Source organism: Phoxinus phoxinus (genome assembly GCF_949152265.1).
Source record: "Phoxinus phoxinus genome assembly, chromosome: 18".
Lineage (NCBI taxonomy): Eukaryota > Metazoa > Chordata > Actinopteri > Cypriniformes > Leuciscidae > Phoxinus > Phoxinus phoxinus.
This window is the reverse complement of record NC_136893.1, coordinates 15002839-15022957: the sequence shown is the minus strand read 5'-3', so window position 1 is coordinate 15022957 and position 20119 is coordinate 15002839. Positions and strand designations below refer to the sequence as shown.

At 37.8% G+C, this 20119-nt stretch overlaps 1 protein-coding gene across 12 annotated transcripts in view; it reads left to right on the top strand.

Annotated features, from left to right (window-relative positions):
* rap1gapa (RAP1 GTPase activating protein a) overlaps positions 1 to 20119 on the top strand; it is a 98847-nt gene that overhangs the window by 15755 nt on the left and 62973 nt on the right. For 8 of the 12 annotated variants that reach the window (XM_079587626.1, XM_079587620.1, XM_079587614.1 and 5 more), the window contains exon 1: positions 13401 to 13613. The exons of the other annotated variants lie outside the window; for them this stretch is intronic. In XM_079587626.1, coding sequence (XP_079443752.1) covers positions 13570 to 13613 — 44 coding nt within the window. In that variant the 5' untranslated portion in view covers positions 13401 to 13569. Of the gene's footprint in view, positions 1 to 13400; positions 13614 to 20119 lie in introns of those variants that run through there. 12 annotated transcript variants of the gene reach the window in all.

Below are 20119 nucleotides of genomic sequence, written 5' to 3'. Positions count from 1 at the left end.
TCAAACTTAGACAACAGAGAGTCCTTTTTTTCCCATTACCTAAATCAATAGCTGGTCCATAGTTGTTACCATTAACAAGTCAGCACTTCACTAAGACTGGCTATAAAATATTTATCTGTCTGTCCCATATTAAAGGGGTCATCATGAACTGCATTGTTTTATCTTTTTATAATGTTTGCTGGGGTGCACTTGCACTTATAATGTTAGTTTGATTTTTACAATTCAATGTATAATTTACACAGTCTATGTAGTGTTTTATTTTTATAGTTGTTCATTAATTTCTTTCTTGATTGCTTCAATGTAGCTGAACAGATAAATCACTGTTTATTTCATTTGTATATTATATGTTGTGTATATGTAATGTGTATCTTTGTTCTTACTTTTTAAAAACCAAGAAAATAATTTGCATCTCCGCCACTTTGGCCTAAATGTCTGCCATTCTTTTTTAATTTGTTACCTTGTAAGGCTTTGTTTTTAAAATAGTGACATTAGTTTGGCTGTAATGCTCAGTCACTTGCAAAATAGTAAACCCAACATGAAAAAGAATCGTGATTTAATCATAATTTCCCTGAAAAATATGCTGTCTTATTCATCATTAATGTTTTGTATTTTTTTGTATGTATATATATATAATGTTTTTTTGTTTTTTTTGAGAAGTTGGCATATTTCCATGAGAAGAGTGTCCCTTTTGACCGCTCAGCATGTCATCAGATAAAGGGCCTGTTTGCCATACAGTGCACTCAGCACTCTGCCATGTTTTGCATGCTCATCTAAGAGACAAGACCTCATTCCTCAGATTTGTAGGCTCTGTTGGGACAGCTGGATGAATAGTGCTGCTTTAGGTGAGGTATGAGTTTGCAGTAGCTTGCTCTTCCTCAGAGTTGAGCTTTAAGCAGGAACAGATCTGTCACCCTGGATCCCGCCTGAGATGCGTCGAGCCGCCGCAGGGCTTCAGCTAATTGGCTGCTGGATCTCTCCAGAGGGACTTGAAGTGGTAAGGCTGGAACCGGGAAGAAGTGCTTAAGAACAGTGCACACATGCAGCCTGACTCTTATTTATTATTCAAGGTGTCCTAAGGTTAATTCAAAATGATGTCTCTTGTGATTATGTAGTGAATAAATCAGAACCATGAACACATTCATTTTGAGAAATGGACGTACTCTATGTTGTGTAAGTGTCTGGCAGGCTAATGGTTAATGTGGTTATCATTATTTTCAGGCCATACATCTGTTTCTCTGTATTGCAATGATTTATTGTGCTTTCTGAGAACACTTGCTCTCCCTTTGATAAATGTTGTATCTGTGTTCATGGCACCTTTCCAGTTTCTGCTAGATGCTTAACATCTGGAATTAGGTCCGTAAATCAGTTTCTGATATAAGAAACCTGCTGTAGTTGTTGTTAGTTGAAATATTTTAGATGTTTATGTTGTGAAAGGAGATTTAAACATCACCACGGTTACTTCTTAATGGTTTAATCTGTTTTTAAGCATAATTGGCAAGTCTTTTTTTTTTTTTTTTTTTTTTTATCCTCAATGTGTTTTTGACGGAAAAGCAGCTCCCTTTTATATGCTAATTTGTCCTGAATTGGAAATATGAGCTAAAAAAATATGACATTGATCACATTTAAGTTTTAAAAACGCATTAAAAAATTGTGGTTATTGTACACTTTTGAATACTATATAATATAACAATATAATAATAATTGAATATATGAATTTTAGCTTAATTATTTTCTGACCCTGAAACAGTTAAATGGCATGACAGGTCATGGCAGGACATACATTTTCTAAAGGATGAATAACACATTCAATCTCAAGAGCTATAGCATTTTGAATGATGTATGGTTATAACACAATGAATGGAAAAATCAGACATGGAGTATGCCTCTCAGCTATAAACACTGCTTTTAGCAGATGTGAGCGTCTAGAGTGAACAGGAAGTGGCTCAACAGCAAGATTAATTTGGTGTTTTTTGATGGAGAATTGATTTTTTCTTTGGAAGTGTATGTAATATATGTTTTTAAAGTTGGGTCACTCAAGCTCAGAATGAAATACCGCAGCCTTAGCTTCTTTCCGCATGCTGTCATTTTGATCGATGTTGGTAACGTAAGTAATTTTAATGATATTTCAGAATATTGCTGTTTTCACTGTATTTTTGTTAAAAAATTAGCCTTTGTTAGCATAAGAGACTTCATTCAAAAACATTTAAAAAAATATAGCTGCAAGCAGCCATTACGGGGCCAAGCGCAAGCAAGACGACAAGACATGCCAAAGTGGCTGGGAGTGTGAGACCAACTGCAGCTAGGAGCAATTAAAGACATTTAAAGATGAATTTTGGCAAAATGGTTGAAAAATCACATACATTAACTAAAAATATGATTATCACTTTCGACCAATAGGTGGCGCAGTTACGAAACTGCATTTCGTGAAAATTTGTTACAACTTTTGACCAAAAGGTGGCGTTGTCTTTAAATCTGTTGAGTACTTTCAGGACATGGTGTTGATGGCACATACTGAGTTTCATAATGTTACAGCAATGCATTCGTTAAGTATAGCATTTTACATCACTAAACTGCATTGAAGTCAATGGGAATTTCATGTTTTGTTTAGTTTTAGCGCCACCAAGAGGCTCAATCCCACAGTTTTTTTTGTGTGTCCTCAGACTGAGCCCATGCATCTGTGTGTCAATTTTGGTGAAAATATCTCAATTAGATTCAACGTTATAGACATTTATGTGAAAAAACACGTCAAAACGACTGACACGTGACTTTGATTGAATTTTACTACCCCTTACGATCAATATTTTGAGATTTGGGCATTGGCGTTTAGCTATCGACCTATGTTTCCAAACTTCTGACGGTGGTTTCGTCTCGATCGGACTAGCGGTTTCGAAGATATCGCCAAATGTTTTTTAAGCGCTAAATTACAACGCTGCACAAACCATATGCCGAAACCTGGCAAGTCTGGTATCGTTGGACTCGGCAACGATTCAGGAGTCTAAGGAGATGACTCCCGTGAGAATAAGTCGACCACACCCAAAGTTATAAGCATTTGAAAAAAAAAATTATCCACTAGGTGGCGCTGTTTCGAAACTTCTCAGGCTCCTTCAGGGCATTGTACTGATGACTCATACCGAGTTTCGTAAAAATCCGTTCATGCGTTCAAAAAATACAGCATTTTAGCACATAATTCAAAATGGCCGACAGACAAAATGGCCGATCTGGAAAAATTGGATATCAGTCGACTCGGCATGACGCCCTGAATCTAACGAGACCACGTTTAGGATTCTTGGACAAACCGTTCAGAAGTTATAAGCCAAAATAGCAATTTTTCATATTTCTGGACCAGTAGGTGGCGCTGCGCCGAAACGCTGCATGCAGCTTCAGGTCATGCTTGTGATGACATGTACCAAGTTTGGTCTGAATACGATAAAGCGTTGCGGAGAATACAGTACGTACGTCTATTTTCGCAAGTGCTACGTAAAATTTGTTTGTGCGTTTATCAAAAACGGTTAAGCGAATCAACTTGAATTCCATAACTTTTTGTCGGCACTGCCTGAAGATGATCTGGTGCAATTTTGGTGAGAATCGGACAAACCGTCTAGGACGAGTTCGCAATAGTAGTTTTTTTGGACAATTCAATATGGCGGACATATTTTGACGGAAGCCATTTGACGGAAAATGACGTCATAGAGTGCAATCGAATCGGCATGAGCTCAGGAATCAGAGGAAAAAAGAATTTTGTTGATAGACCTTACGGTTCAAAAGTTATTAGCATACAATTTCTGAAACTTTGGACAGGTGGTGGCGCTAGAGGGAATGAGTTAGAAACACCAAAATTGGTGTATTTGATGTTGGGAATGTCCTCTATCAGAATGTCAAACCAAAACAACTTTCCCGCATACGCTTCTATGGGCTGCCATAGACGCCCAGTCGGAAGAAAAAGAAGAATAAGAACCAGAACAGATACAATAGGTGCCCGCACCTTCAGTGCTTGGCCCCTAATAACAATCTTACTGGCCACAATCTTTTGAATGGTATAGCTGAGGTAATATGAATGAAATGTGATATGAAAACTTCATTCTATAGTTTAGTCAACTAGTTTGCAACAGTATTTTCAGCACAATAAACAGTTAGTATTGTAAGGAGTTGCCTTTTTCTCTCAGATAAATGTAATACATTTTCCTTTTTATATCTTACTCTAAAAACTACACCTGCTCTATAACTTGTGATGAGAAGCCCTTAAAAAATCAGCTTAAGTAATTTCTTGTTTTGATTTACATAACGACACAATCTATTAGAGCATGTTTATTTCTTGATTATGAAGCTTCTTCATCTGTATTCATGGATTCTAGCAGTGATGTTCTGCCAATCTCAGTTAGCAGATTGGCTCATTGCGGATCCCCACCGTAATGTCATTAGAAGCCATGCCGTTTGCACTTCATTTCTTTAGATTTCTTTGCAGAGAAAAATGAAGTTGCCATTCATGTCATCTCTGTCTGCGGCATTAGTAAGCAGATGGAACTGGCGTCTATTATTATTGATGGTATTGAATTTTTAAAAGCAATATTTTGTTTGCAGATCACTTGTGATCTACTTTCAGTTTTAAGTCAGATTTAATCCAGCTGTGGTATTAAATGAGCCAGAAGTATTTAATAAAGAGCTAAGGTTTGAAGCAAAGCCACAGGAGCGAAGGTGTCGTCCCTTCCTCCTTCACCCTGAGAAATGCTCACATTTCTTTAAGTAGAGGATTTAGTTTGCCAGATTTACTCTGCAGATTGGCAAACAAACAGGATGCTTTATGTAGCATTGGTATTTTAATAAATTAAATTGGCCATCTAATTGCCAGCAAAGCACTTTGTTGTTTGGGGTGTGCTTTTGTGTGGTTAAAAATGCCAAATGTTTCATTAATTGAATGGGCTTGTTGGCTGCAGAATGCCTGTTGACATATGCTCAACGCAAAGAATTGTGGGAAAAGCTTATTTCATTTATTTGCTGAAGTGACCCTTGAAGCCACTTATTCAGCACTGATGTCATCTTCGCTCTTTTGCAAAATGAGACAATCTGTTATTCTGTTGTGTTGGGATTGCTTTATATTGAATATTTGCATGCTTTGTTTCACTGCTTACAGTAACTGTCATCTGTTATATTTAATGCCTCCACAAAATAGAATTGCAATATTTTACTTGAGCTATTTGATTTATCGAAACAGGTGTTTGAAGTGGATCAAAAGAACTCGATGTTATTTGAAATATTGTGCACCAATGAACCATTGACATTAAGACCCAAAACATATGTAACAATTTTAAGAAAATGCACCATATTCATAACATCATTTGTGCACTTTTTGAAGAGTAAGATTTGAGATTAATTAGCATTTACCAGAATTTAATTCTTTCTGTATAATTGATATAATTTGAGTGAAGGATTGCATAGCGAGGACAAATGTATGATGAAGAGGTAGTTTGTGTGCTTTAATCTTCAGGAAGTTATCAGAATGCAACAGAAGAACGACACTCCAAGTCGTTAGTCCTCTGAGAGAAATGTCAATTTACTTTGGAAAGCTTCCCATGCAGGCAGAAAAGTCACAGTAGGTGAGGAGAAAGCTGGGTAAACCGGATGGCCTTTGAGAGTGACGGCCTGACTGAAAATACACTATCTGGGACTGACAGATAGCTCCAACTTAATGCTCTTGCTGAGCTGAAGAGCCTGCTTTTACTGAACGATACATTAAGATGACACTTACATGAGAGCCAAAACTACTGGCAAGCTTTAGTGATGGACAGTCCAGCATGATGGGTCCTCCCTGCATATTCACTTTCTCTGGCTCTCTACCCTTGTCTGTATCCTGTCTTAGACTCTTTTGCACCCCACAGACTTATTTCCTGTCTCTCTTTGTTCAGGTTATGTGGAGTTTCAGATCCTTCGAAGTAGAGCTGAGATAATACTGAAGTTGGGAGTTGGAATACCTGCTTTACCTGCTTTGTTTGCTCCCTATTTATGCTCCTTGTGTTTCAAGTCCTGTGTGAGTTCGTTGTTATGTCCTGTCCTGCCCTGCCCTGCCCTGCCTTACTCTGTCCCACCCTGCCCTGTGTTTGGATCCAGAGTTTTCTCCCATGGGGTAGTTTTTATTTGTTTTTGTTTTATTTTTTTATAACAAAAAAAGCCAATTGTTCTGCATCCTGAGTCCTCGTCTCACCCCTTACCCAAAACCTGATTTAAAAAAAAAAAAAAATTGTACTTCAACTTGAACTTACTTCAACATTCCTTTTTTTATCCTAATATTTATTATAATTTCAGCTTTATTTTACATCAGAGGATTATATGTTTGTTTGGAGCATTTGACTGCAGACTGCACAGTGTAATGGAGAGTGATTTAAAATCTTGTTCTGTTTTCTTCACAGAGAGCTATCAAACAGTATAGCTCGAATCTTTCCCGTTATTCATCATTGCAGTATTACTGTTGTTTATAACTAACTTTATCACATTTTATTGACTGATTGCGTGTTCTTCTGTAATCGAACTTCGAAAACCTTCCGTTTGTATCTCAGAGAATCCATGCACAAACAGTGCTGGGCAGTCATGGCAGCGGTAGTCTGTACTGCGTGCTCTGAATGAATGTGCACCAATATATGCTGAGATTGATAAATAGGGCATCCCTAGAAGCACCAGGTGTATTGCTGCATCACGCAGATAAGAAAGTCATTTAGCTCTGCTGTGATGCGAAAGTGCAACACACTCTCTGCTGAACGCCTTCTGAGATACTACACATATGACTTTATGAATGGCCTCACTGGACATGAAAGATGATATACTTGATATCGTCCTGCTGTGTGTAGCATGATGATGTCAAGGAAAGTTAGACAACATTTTTTGTGAGTGATTTATTCATTACATGTAAGAAAATATTTTGTTCAAGTTTTTTTTTAACAATTGTCTATTGAATTTAGTATCTTTTCTCTCATTTTTATTTCTGTATTTTGTCCTTTTCTTTCTCTCTCATGTTTGTGTAGTCTTGTTAGTGATAGTGTAGGCTAGAGAGACTCATGAGTCATGACACATTTTATTAAAGAAAATGAAAGAATCCATTTTCAAATTTAAGCACAAGCAAGTCGAGACACTTCTCTGACGCATTTTTTATAATGATATTATTTTTATTATGTGGGACAATTAGAAAAAAAAGAAGAAGAAAAAGCCTTTTTTAGGCTGTTGTATGTATCCTCAAAAGTGCTTATTGGAAGCCATCCAGCCAGATCACAGCTTTGCCAGAGTGAGAAACTGCTTTCCAGTTTTGTGTGTAAAATGCATCAGATGGTCAGATTTGAGGGACAAGTTTGCAGTTTATGTCAAGTTTAGGCTTACAACCAGGGTTTGGTGCTTCTATTACATCAGTGTTATTCACTTATTACTTCACTTAGGGAAAGTTGTGGGTGGGGATGGGTAGGGATAAGGTTAGGACTATGTTTTTGGGCAGGAATGTTGTTCCAGGACATGTCTTACTTGGCAAAATCAAGGTGACCCAGGGAATGGATTGTGGGCGGTTCATGGACATATTAAAGTTGTCTCTCTCTCTCTCTCTCTCTCTCTCTCTCTCTCTCTCTCTCTCTCTCTCTCTCTCTCTCACACTCACACACACACACACACACACACCTTTTCCTTGCAGTTGCATGATCTGCCAATAGGTGCCGCTGTTGCTCTGAACAGGCTGTGGAACTGACATCTCTTTAAGGATTTATTTACAAGCGTAAATGCATTGATATATGAGGCAAATATTTGCGAGAAAGAGAAAGATTGAGCTCTCAGCCTCAGGAGATAGAGATAAACTCTGGTTGTACTTCACCCTGTGTTTGTAGGTCTGGTCCAACTGGCACAGGAGTATCATAGTACCAAGCATCCATTATTACTATAATAGATCTTCTCTACATGGCACTAAGATCGATGGGCACGGAATATGCCAAACAGTCACTTAGTCAGGTCATTGATCCAGCACAGAGTTTCCTGGGAGGAGAGAGATCTAGTGTCTGCTAAGAAACTAAATTTGATGGTCTTCTGTTAATGAATCTTTTTAGCCTCTCCTTACTGTCTTACATCTGTCTGTCTGTCTGTCTGTCTGTCTGTCTGTTTAATATACTGTATGTAAGCAATAATATAATACTATTTGATAAAAAAAAAATTATATTCTGTATATGTAATTACATTTTTGATGTATTCTAAATATAAATGTTTCATGTCCCATATTTTTCTAGGTATGCCTATGCTTGAACAACTGTCTCTTTCTGTCAGTGTTTCTGCAGTAGTGTGCTGAGCTCCAGTGAAAGGGCACAGTGTGCAGGCCATGGCTACTTCCCTTGCTGGGACATTGGGTCATGTGGACGCTTCTAAAAATCCTCCAGTCAAACAGCCACATCTATGGCCTCTTTAAACTTCACAAGCCTGTGACTGCCTGTGAAAAGTAGTTCTGTTTGTTTTTTTCCCCTTTCTGAAACAAGATCTAGACACATATAAAATAGAGATTCATGAGTAAAGTATTGGAGGAAGTAATCTTGTTTTAATGTAGCTGCCATGTGGTGTGTAAGTCTGATAGAAAATGAAATGCAGGCAAATATAGGCGGTAGATAATTTCCAGCACAATTACCCTCTAAAAACCTCTCCATTGAAAACATCTCTTCTCCAGTTGAAATATAGTCTTAGTTGAACCTCTTTTATATGCTGTGGCCATAAGCAAGGTGTTTATCATGAGACAGAGTAAATGTTGGTGTAATTAACCCTCCCGCCTGAGGGGAAGTAAGCTGAACCTTTTCACGCCACAGGATCAACAGCTCATAAACAACTACACCACTGTCTGCACTTTATTCATTTTAGCTGAAAGCAGATCTTTGATAGAGCCGTGCTTTTTAAAGTCTCTGTTATTTCAGGAGTTTTCAGACTCCAGCCTGTGAATTTTTGCCTAGACTCTGATTTCTGTCTTCACCGACATGCTATAAGTTCACAGTTCATATTAGTCCCTTGGTCTCACACTCACAAATCCCATTTGCTCAGGTGCTGTGAAGGACATGAGAGTTTATTGGCTTGTGAATGGGAGTTGCCACGTTCATTTGTTTGAGATGTGAGTGATATGGCTTCAGTTTGCCCCTCAAACAATAAGCATTCACTTTGGAGCATCTGGGTCTGTCTCAAGCCTTGAAATGATGAACAGCGGAAGCCTGAAGCAGAAAAATAAGAGCTGCGTAAACAGTATTCGCGTCTGATCAATGTCTACCTGGCAGTTTATTCCCTAAGAGCAAATGTCTTTGAGCTGAGAGCAGCCATCTGAGTCAGTGAGGACAGCCTGTCTATTCTGTGGGCGGATTGACAATATATCATAGGGCATGTCAGGGCTTTCATGTAGCTGGACTTTCTTTAGATACGTAACTCTCAATGAATTGAGGCTACAGAATTTGTGGCTACAAATATATATATATATTATAACTACATATAAACAACTACATTGTTGGTTTGCTCCTATAGATGTACAAAGACGGTGCACTCCTATTATTTATGAACGGGAGAAATTGCAACACGCAATGTGGCGCACAATTCACACTGCACGGACAAATGGCAACAAACACGTTTGTCAGATGTGTTACCCCTGTCGGCGTCTGTTACCATTGGTTGGGGTTTGATTTCACCCTACTGAACATGTTCAATCAGCGTTTGTCAGTGTCTGTTGGGGCAGTGTGAACATGACAGTTATTTTTCATAAAATTAAAAGTCCAATGGCCATCTTGTTTGTGCCGTGTGAATTTGCCTTAAAAGAGCCAATCGCAATCGTATCATTGTGTCACTGCAGCTGCTGTTATAAACCTTGGTTCCCATAGAAACCTGATACCCACGCTTAGGACTGCCCATTCGGATTAGCTGGTCTAGCTTTTTTTAACGCTATTTGAGCATAAGAAACATACTGGTGATACTGGTAGAATATTGCATGGCTGGAAAGACCTCTTAGCCAATCAGATTCAAGGACCAGAAGTAATTGTTGTATGTATGTTACACACACACACACGCACGCACGCACACACACACACACACACACACACACACACACACACACACACACACACACACACACACACACACACACACACACACACACACCGTTTGTTTTGCTATACTTGTGAGGACATTCCATAGGCGTAATGGTTTTTATACTGTACAAACTGTATTTTCTGTCCCCTTACACTGCCCCTATCCCTAAACCTACCCATCACAAGAAACATTCTGCATTTTTACATTTTTAATAAAACATTGTTTTTTTTTTAATGTTTCTTAAGCTATTTGAATTATGGGGACTCATGAAATGTCCTCATAAACCACGTTTAAGTTGTAATACAAATGTCATTATACAAATTTGTGTCCTCATAAATCACATAAACAAGAGCACACACACACACACACACACACACTGCAAATTTTAGCAAGCTACATGCAAAAAAGAAAACAAAAACATGCAACCAAAAATCTAAATGGTAACACTTTAGTTTAGGGTACAATTCTCACTATTAACTAGTTAGCCTACTTGTTAGCATGCATATTACTAGGATATTGGCTGTTTATTAATACTTATAAAGCACACATTAAAGGTACAATATGTAATCATTTTGTATCAAAATATCCCAAAACCACTTGCACAGTGTTATATATTTCTTTCAATTGTGTACTTACATTATCATTAATGTTTCTAAGAACTCATTAATTCAGGGAAATTCAAAATTTTAAATAGTGCCCGTCCCTTGTCACTTGTCACCTGTCAATGACATAATATCCGCGTTATCCCTGGTTTCCGCTTGTAAAATAGTGGATAGTAACCATGGTAACAGACGTGGACAACTGCATAATGTCTAGCGACACGCTGTTGTTGTTTCGTTCAAACATTATGAAAAAAATTATGGCAAGCAGACTTTGGGGACAAAAGGAGCAATAAAACGAGGATCAATATCGGCGTGGCGTTTTCGAGATGCCCAGAGCTCCAACGAGCTCAGCGACAACTTGGACTTGACAGAACTTGATGACTTGATGAGACGTCGCTCTTGTATGTACTTTATTAGACAGGTGAGCAACTGTACATAAAAAGAATAAATGTTATATAGCTCAACATGATGAAATGTTAGAATATGATCAGTATGTTATTCTAATGTTGATCTAGCTTACTGCTAGTCTCATACAGCCAACAAACTAACACATAGAATAACATTTTAACTTTCAACTCACTCATACAGTATGCAGTTTAATATGATAGTGTAATGTTAGACTAAGTTAAACAGCGCTGCGTTCCCTCACAAGTTTAATTCGTCAAATAAACTGAGTAGTAACAGTTTGAGTAGTAATTCAGCACTTGCGGGTAGTTCGGTAGAATGAAATGTCCTCATTCCTTTATATCAGCCGGACTCATGTGTGCCGCGTGTGATATCTGTCTCTCATTAGTAATTGCGCCCTGCTTCATACCACAGTCGAATTAAAATGCTTACTGGATGTGTTTTGTGTGCAGTTTTGCTAGTTCCTTTGAATCAATTGAAAAATGCCAAGTAGCCATTTCGTCGAGCATGCTGTCGTGAACCTGGATTTTGCAGATGAATCAGCAGTTTAACACTCTTGTCATTGAGGTTTCAGCCGCTGGCTAAATGTGTCAGACCGTCTGGGTTTGAGAACAGCACGTCAGGAACGATAAGGACTATCTCTGAGGAGATCACAGCTTTTGCGTTCTTTTGGAAGCCTGTGTGCCATCCACTCCTGATAAAGGACAAAAACATGTACCAGCAAATGTCGAAGAAGACTCTAAACTGCTATAGGCAGATAAATCCTGAAACTCAACCATGGGACAGGGCAACTGTGTGCTGCTTAATAATCAGAGTGGCATTCTGCCAGACTCAGACTTCAGTCCCACAAGACCTTCTGTGCGAAGCAAGTCACTTAATGACTGACCTACAGATACACTTCTCCTTTGACTGTGTCCAAGGCTCAAGGAGTATGTGCAGTTAGGTAAATAGTTAAGTGACTTTGAAAAAGAACACAACTCTGTGTCAACAGTGGACAAACACTTTTGTTTGAGCAGCTGTTTTTAGGAGACACACGGTCCCTGAAGTGTATATTTTATTCTCCAAGCGTCACCAGTAATGATTTATCGGATGCATGATATTATGCACCATATATTTGTAAAAAAATTTAGGGATTTTATTTTTAATTTACTTACTTTACAGTACTGTGCAAAAGTCTTAGGTACATTAGTATCTCCACCAAAAAAAAAAAAAAGGTTTTAACACTAGAAGTGCCAGAATTCCATAACTACTAGAACTGCCACAAGCGGTCATTTTGACCGCTGGATTCCAAACTCTATATCTTTAATGATAAATACCCAATTGAGAGATTAATGCATTTATTGTATTAGGATATCTTTTAAAAACAAAACAACACCAAACTGTACATTTAAACAAGTTTAATTATACATTTATAAATAATAATATCATTAGTAGCCTACCGTAATTATCGCATATTCACAACAGATAGGCTATATTTCCATATCCATTCAACATAACTCAGAACAAGATAATAACAACTTAAAGTGTCTTATTTAATTATAAAACATTTTATTTTAATATAATAACAGAAAAAATAGTCTAATAACTCGTATTTAATAGAGAATATCTACATAATAGATAACGTAGTCAGGTATTACATATTTCTGATCATCAAATTTAATCTAATATACTTTTTGCTTGTAGAAATTATATGCAAACACTCAGGGCCGCTACTGACCTTTCTGTTGACAGTGAGAGAGACAAAGGTCAAGTGCGGGAAATGTAACAAAAGAATACCACGAAATTCAGTGCGGTCAATATGACCGTCTATGGTTGAAATAGGTAAATAAGTTCATTTGGTTTTTTTTTGCCTTGTGTGTAATTTATATGAAGAACATTTTAAATAAAAATACAAACACTTTTAGGAAAAGTCGGGTACCAGCAGGATTTTATTTTTTTCAACAAAGTTATTGCAGATATAAAATTCAAAACGGTCAAAATGACCGTCATGGCCGTTCTAGTGTTAAGCCAGTTATTTATATGTTTTGCTGATCTATCTATCTATCTATCTATCTATCTATCTATCTATCTATCTATCTATCTATCTATCTATCTATCTATCTATCTATCTATCTATCTATCTATCTATCTATCTATCTATCTATCTATCTATCTATCTATCTATCTATATTATGAAGACATTAGTTGCTGCTCCGTTTCTGCACGTTTACAATAGCACTAAAGGAAGATATGAATGAGAATTGGGGACCTGTTACCGGGGCGACTGAAAGTGGACAGAGCCAGCCTCTCAGTCCCTTATTTGCCAAGGAGGCGTGAGAGAGAGGGAGCCAGGGGAGTGGAAAGGAAGGACAGCGTGCTGCATGTGTACAGTTACACACGAAAACACACACACACACACAGTCACAGACTACTCAGTCAGTCCAGGGAGACAGCGGCAGTGCTGGTGTCTCTGTAGAGTTCTGTCTCTCTGTTTTGCGCTCAGCTGTATCCATTAGCCAAGATGCCGCAGAGAAAGAGGAGTTTCACTTTTGGAGCGTACGGCGGGTAAGAGAAAATGCTGTTTACCAAAACATTTCACATTCACTTTTCTCTTCTTACTCTGTGAAGTGTGATTATATATAATCTGTCAGGATATCAGCCACTGATGTTACAGTCACAGTAAGGAGATATGAAAACGGCATGTTTGAATGCTAATGCATTGTAAAAGCAGTAGCACAGTGAAATCGCAACAAGCTGACTCGATTTCATCACTGAATGACAGGACTGCTCTCTCAGAGTCAAATGCATTAGGCTACGTCGGCTCTGGTTAACTGCTCTCCTGCAAGTAAACCATGTTATTAAAGGCCATTATAACGGAGAGTGTAATTGAGTTTGGATTGAATTAGACACTGTGGTTGACTGAAGCAGACATGCATCCATGCAGAAACCTTGTGTCTGCGAAGCAACCAGGGATGTTAACGTAATCACAAGCTGTTTGCCCTATCAATCCGGCCTTGAGAATTCGATTAAGCCCTCATTAAGTGATCTGTTGATTCAGTAGGGAGGAATTCAAACCTGAGTTTCTGTTGGACTGAATACCCACAGACTCCAGTGAGATATCTCTGCCTGTTAAAGGATCCTGTCTGCTCAACAGGTGCAAGGCTGCCATATTTCAGCTCTGTGTTGTCAAGGACAAGTGTTATCTGTGCCTGCATAGCTGATCTGATCAGACCTGTCCCACCAGGACTGTCCTTAAATAGATGCATGCATTTCCAGTCAAAGGCTTAGACACATTTGACTGCATTTATGTGTCATGGTGGGTTGATCTATAAAGGTGTATGCTTAAATGCTTGAAAATTGTTTTGGAGACCATTATAATTTGGGCCTCACATGAATTTCTTTACAAAACACAAATCAAATTCATGTAAGAGTAATACAAGTTATTTATAAAATATCATTAAATGTTAAATGTAAAATAATAAGTGAATCTCTTTTCGTGTTGAAAATTAAATAGACATTTAAAATTAAATGAATTGCAATGAAATAATATTAACTTTTTATTGTATGCATTTTAAAACAATAATAAAAAAGTTCAACACTTTAAAGGGCAGCTTGTACTTTTAAGTGTTTGCTTCTCTGACTTTGTTGATGGAAGGAAATTATCCGTATTGATTCTTTTTCTCATTTCGCTCAGTAAATTGTCTTTGGCTGTGTTTTGACATTTTCTTGGTCATGAAGATTGCGAAATCTAAAAGACGTCATTGAAAATTGCAATGGGTGTAGATAACAAGTTACCAGATTTGCTTGCAGGTGATTGGTGTTTACGTGTCCTCATGAACATGCACCTCTTTACAGAACCTATACAAACACTGAATAACTCATGTCATGTGATGTGTTTTGTGATGGAGCTTCCTCACAAGACATAAAGAGTCACAGAACTGATTCCACTAGCCTGTGTTAGAATGAGGATATATATTATGCAGGTTCAGGATGCGCATCTGCATGTGGAGGGTCCCCTCAGGTGACCTCAGAATGAGAGATGAAATCATTTTCTAAATTAAGTCTTGGTGATGCTATGCTAGCCCATCTCTCTGGCCTCATCGACTCTTAATGGAGTCTAATGAAATAAACAGCAGACCCAGACTTTGTCCCAGATCATGAAATGCTTTTTCTTTTCTGGGTTGAGTCATAGGACTTGACTCCAGTGCTCTGAAAAAAGACTCGAAGTGTACCTTGTTTAGAAACAGCCATCTGGAAAAGCCACTTGTTTTGCAACCAGTGGTGCCGATCGCTGGTTCTTGGAGGTCAGCAGATTCTTTATGCCCAATTTCAGTGTTCCAGTGGGGCAAAGAATGGGGCAGGAAGCCAACCGAAAAGAAGTGGCTAGGAAAGACGAACGACTTGAGTAGAAAAAAATTGCCCTTTATTCATGCCATTTTCCTTTGAATCTGCCATGTTGGTTTGTACATTGTTTTCCATTAGCACAAATATAATGCAGATTTTAGTTAAATGACAAAGATTAAAGGTGCTTGTCAGCATTGGTTTTTCTAATGGCATTTTGAAGAAACAGGTGAACCGTTTTCATGAGGTTTTTGTTTTGCATTACAAAGACGTGTGCAACTCTCAATGGTCTGTGACCACTCATCCACCTCTCACAGGAAGGTCGCTAAACCAACACTTACCCCTCTGTCCTTCGTCTGATCTTCATCTGAATTTACAGTCAGGTTCACATTCAGCGGCTGTATCGAAGACGTGACTGAAGATGGCTGGATTAATTTAAGTGTTATTTGAGGAGACAAAGACCGTTGATTAGTTCTGAAGGGCAGCTGTTAGACGCTTCCTGTACATCACATAGATGGCTGTAATGACACATAACTCATTTTCAGCAGGGGAAGTTATTAAGAATGAATTGCACCTGATAATAGCGTTGTTGTTTTTTACCACACACTGTCTTGCTTTAGTGCCCAATTTTCTAAAGTGAATTTACCATCATATCGTCATCATTTGATGAATTAGTACTAGCGATAAACAATATACACAAACTTCCATTGTTTATATTTTGGTACAATGAATTTGGCACAATCTATAATATGGATATAGCATATTCATACCACAGCTATTGCTCAATATTAGAGATTTTAAATTTATTAGATATTTATTTGTATATCCTAATTTCCTTTATTTTTACACGTAATCTTTGCTGTCATCTAACACTCAGTTAAAGTTCATCTTTAAAAATGCTAATAATTTAATAACACTGGTAAATGTAATCTTATCGTTTTCAACTAAAAACAGATACGTTTTAATGGGTTTTGGCCGTTCATTTACACGAAAATGAAACGAGTTTCAAAGTATTTTAAACCAATGCCATTATTGTCTCTATGTAAACTTAACAACAGGAATTTGTGAAAACGGTGACGTCATGGGTATTACGTGTTCAGTCTATAGGCGCGCCGTTTTTCATTACAAAGTTACATCGGATACTACTGGCCTGTGGCCTGGCATGCGTAATACTGTATTTTTAGTAGTTTTCGCGGATCCATGTGAACAGGGATATTTTTGACGTTGTTGTCTGTTGTCTATGCAAATGAAGCATACCCTCAATCAGTACTGAGCCTAATTTACATTTATTTAGTGATTTCACCCTAAGACCCTAGGTCAAATTTACAAATGTCCCAGCTCGGACTGTCACACTTTTGATGCATTCCAACCCTCTGTGTCACATGACAGGTGCTGTGCTGTCTTGATGAGTCTCTGCACCTGTGCTGTTGTGTAACACACAAATGTGGACATCTCAGCTAGGCGACACACTTTGCTGAAACCTGAAGAACTGCGAGACAGTCTGCATGTGTTAAGGCACCCGTATGCATTCATCTGGCTGTCACATTGCAGACTCGCGGCTGGTACCGATGCGTGTGTCTTCAGCGTCTCAGTACAGTACATCCACTGTAGTGTTACTCTTTACTGTCTTTCAATGGCTACTTTCATATGTTGTACTGGATATCGAGTCCTGCTTTTATTTTCATATTACGTATATAATTCGAACAAGATTCATTATTTAACAAGAGCACCGACACTCAAGCATACACTTGGTCTTTTTTGCTGGGGTGTCTTTCCTCTGTGTTCCAGAGTTATGAAAAATTGATGGGCGTTTATGTAACGTTCTTGTTATGGTACACAGTGTATTGGCAGTGACTAGAGGGCCGTTCTCTCAGTTAACTTGATCCTGTTCCCCAGACAGCAGGTGTAACTCTTTCCTCCTTAAACACTCACATTCTGAGATCTTATATAGTGTCTGTCAACACTGACAAACTGTTTCCCCACAAGACACTTGCATCACTTCTTAAAACAAACCAGAATGTTGAGTTTGAAAAGAACAAGTCTTTTTTTCCCTGATGTGTTATCTCAAGAATGTCTTATGTTTACTATATTGAGAGCATTATACTCTACCCAGAGGTCGCGTTAGACTTTCGCATTGTCCCTCATTTTGATGGACAGGGTCATAAAAATCCGGTCATGATCTGTCATTGGCCTACACGTCATTTTAATTATCATATTTCAATTATATGAAGATTAGACTTTTAGCTTATGTTTTTGTTCACATTTTCATTTGTATTCACGCACTTACAGGACAAGCGTATTTATTTATTTATTTATGAAGAGAAAGTTGAACAGACACTGCGTCACTTTTCAGTTTTCATCATGAATGTTTGTCCAATAAATCGCAATAAGCTTTGTTACTTTTCATATTAAACAAAATCTCTGCTTTCAAATTCTATCATTTTTATTAAAAAATTCAAACAATAAATACTGTTTAATTTGGCCAAAGTGTGGCAGTGCAAAGTCCACATGAACCAATCATCTCTTCCTCTTTACTGCGTTACAGCACAAAATAAAAAAGCATAAATATCTGCTGTAGCAGTTTCAGCACGCCTTCAGAAACCCTCCACCTTCCCCAGCTCCACCTGTATAGATCTGCTACGGGTAATTCATGTATGCTATATTGTAGAGCAGCAGCAGGTCTTACTTGCTCACAGCAGAGTGTTGTGTATGTATTGACAGCAGCAATAACCAATAGCAGCAGCATAGCAGATCTATTCCACCAAGACCAAACATCAACATTGGCATAGCCATTACCATGAACACGCCGAGAGTTGTCATGACAGAAATTTATTTTCCATTCCATCCATCCATATACATAAACTTTAACGCACACTTTATTTTTTTTAAATAATTTATTTGGTTTCCATTTGTTTTTATTTTCTCATTCCTTTAGAGATGACCTGAACCATAATTGGATGAGGCTTGCGAATTGTGATTTCTAAATTATAAATGGCATCCAGCAGGTTCGTTGTGCTCTCTACTCCAGTAGCCCTGAAGTGTCCGAGACATGATTTATGATGCGCCTGCACCATGTTGCTGTGCCACAGGGATCATACGATAAGATGTGATGGTCAACGAGCTTGTGTTAGAGCCAAGTCAGCTTTAATATCAGATTCAGTAAGTCATTTTATCCTGTGTAGCTCCACTAAAATATCCTTTACGGTCTCAAATATTGACAGTCTCCTTCGTATCTGCACCCCTCAGTCACTCAGAAACTTTTATTGCAGCGTTATAAATTAAAGCTAACACAACCTTCTCGTTTCATATTGTGTGCGCCTGCAGAGGTTTGAGGGCAGATATTGTACAATATTAAATTAATTCAGAAGATTATTCTTACAGAAAGGGCTCTCCGGTTCAGAAAACCCTCAAGTTTATGCTCAGAATCCCAGTGATGAATTACATCTTCTCTCTTGTTCTGCAGTAGAAAGGAAAGCAGAGACTTCCACATACTGATAAGTCCAGTATGAGTATTATCTATGTTGTTCATGATGTGCTGTCAATTAACAAAGCAATCCATCCAATATTATAACATTATTTTTTTCACGAAGCGCAACATTCAGGAGGAAGAAAACTTCCTGACGTTGATCAGATTAAGTTCAGTGTGAAATTTTCAGTCACATTTTCAATTAATTTATAGTCGCAGATATTTCATTTACAATATTTGTGAAAGAATTTCAGTGTCAAAAGATCATTCATATATTCAGGCAATTATTTGGCTTAGTGTGCGTTTAATACGTCTGTAAATTTTAGCCTGCTAATGACTTAAAGTTATCACGTACGCTGTTGAACTCTAATCCTCTGCGGCTATTTTGGCTCAATCGAAGGCTTTGCTTCATAGTTTTACCACACCCAGACTCAATTTCCCCTTTATGGGGATTCTTTGTAACAGGAGAGGAGGTTAAACATGAGTCCAAGGATGAAAAATATCAAGTTTTATGATTCTCCTCTAGGCTGCATGATGGGAGTTCTGATATATTCTCATCTTTTTATTGTCATCACTGATTTGTGAACATTTGGCGAGTTCATAAACATTGTAAATCCCATAAATATAGCAAACAATAAAATGTCTAGATCTGTCACATAATTTACACACAGGTTGATGGCACCAGTGTTCCCTGCAGTCTTCAATAGTTTGAATCTCTCGTGGTCTATTGAGTGATGTGCCGTTTATGTGTTTGAGCTACTGGGGCTTTTACTGTTTATTTGCGGATATGAGGCGAAGCTAATTAAACCGGAGTGACTGTGAGCGTCCCTGCAGCACAAACGTCAGGACTGACAGTAATTATGCTTTGTAATCTACACACAGGAAGTCTGTCTCCTTTTGTCTGACTGATTGTGTGGATTTGTTTGATGTTTGTGGACTGGTCTTATAAATGGATAAAAGCATAAAATGAAAACTTACCAGCAAAAAACAAACAGCTGTTGAGTTCGTTAGTTCACTGTTACAAAATGAGTGTAATTTTAACTGTAAAATATTGTAAAATATTCATGTACTAAATGCAGTAAAAACTGTAAAAGATCTATCTGGTCATTTCATGTAATTTTTACAGTAAAATACTGTTAAATGTACAAGTAAAAAAGGCAAATCAAATTTGCAATGGAAAAACTGTAAACTGACATTCCCAAAATCCTCTGTGTGACACTTCACATTTAAAAGTATTTCATTTAAATAATTATGTTTCTTAAAA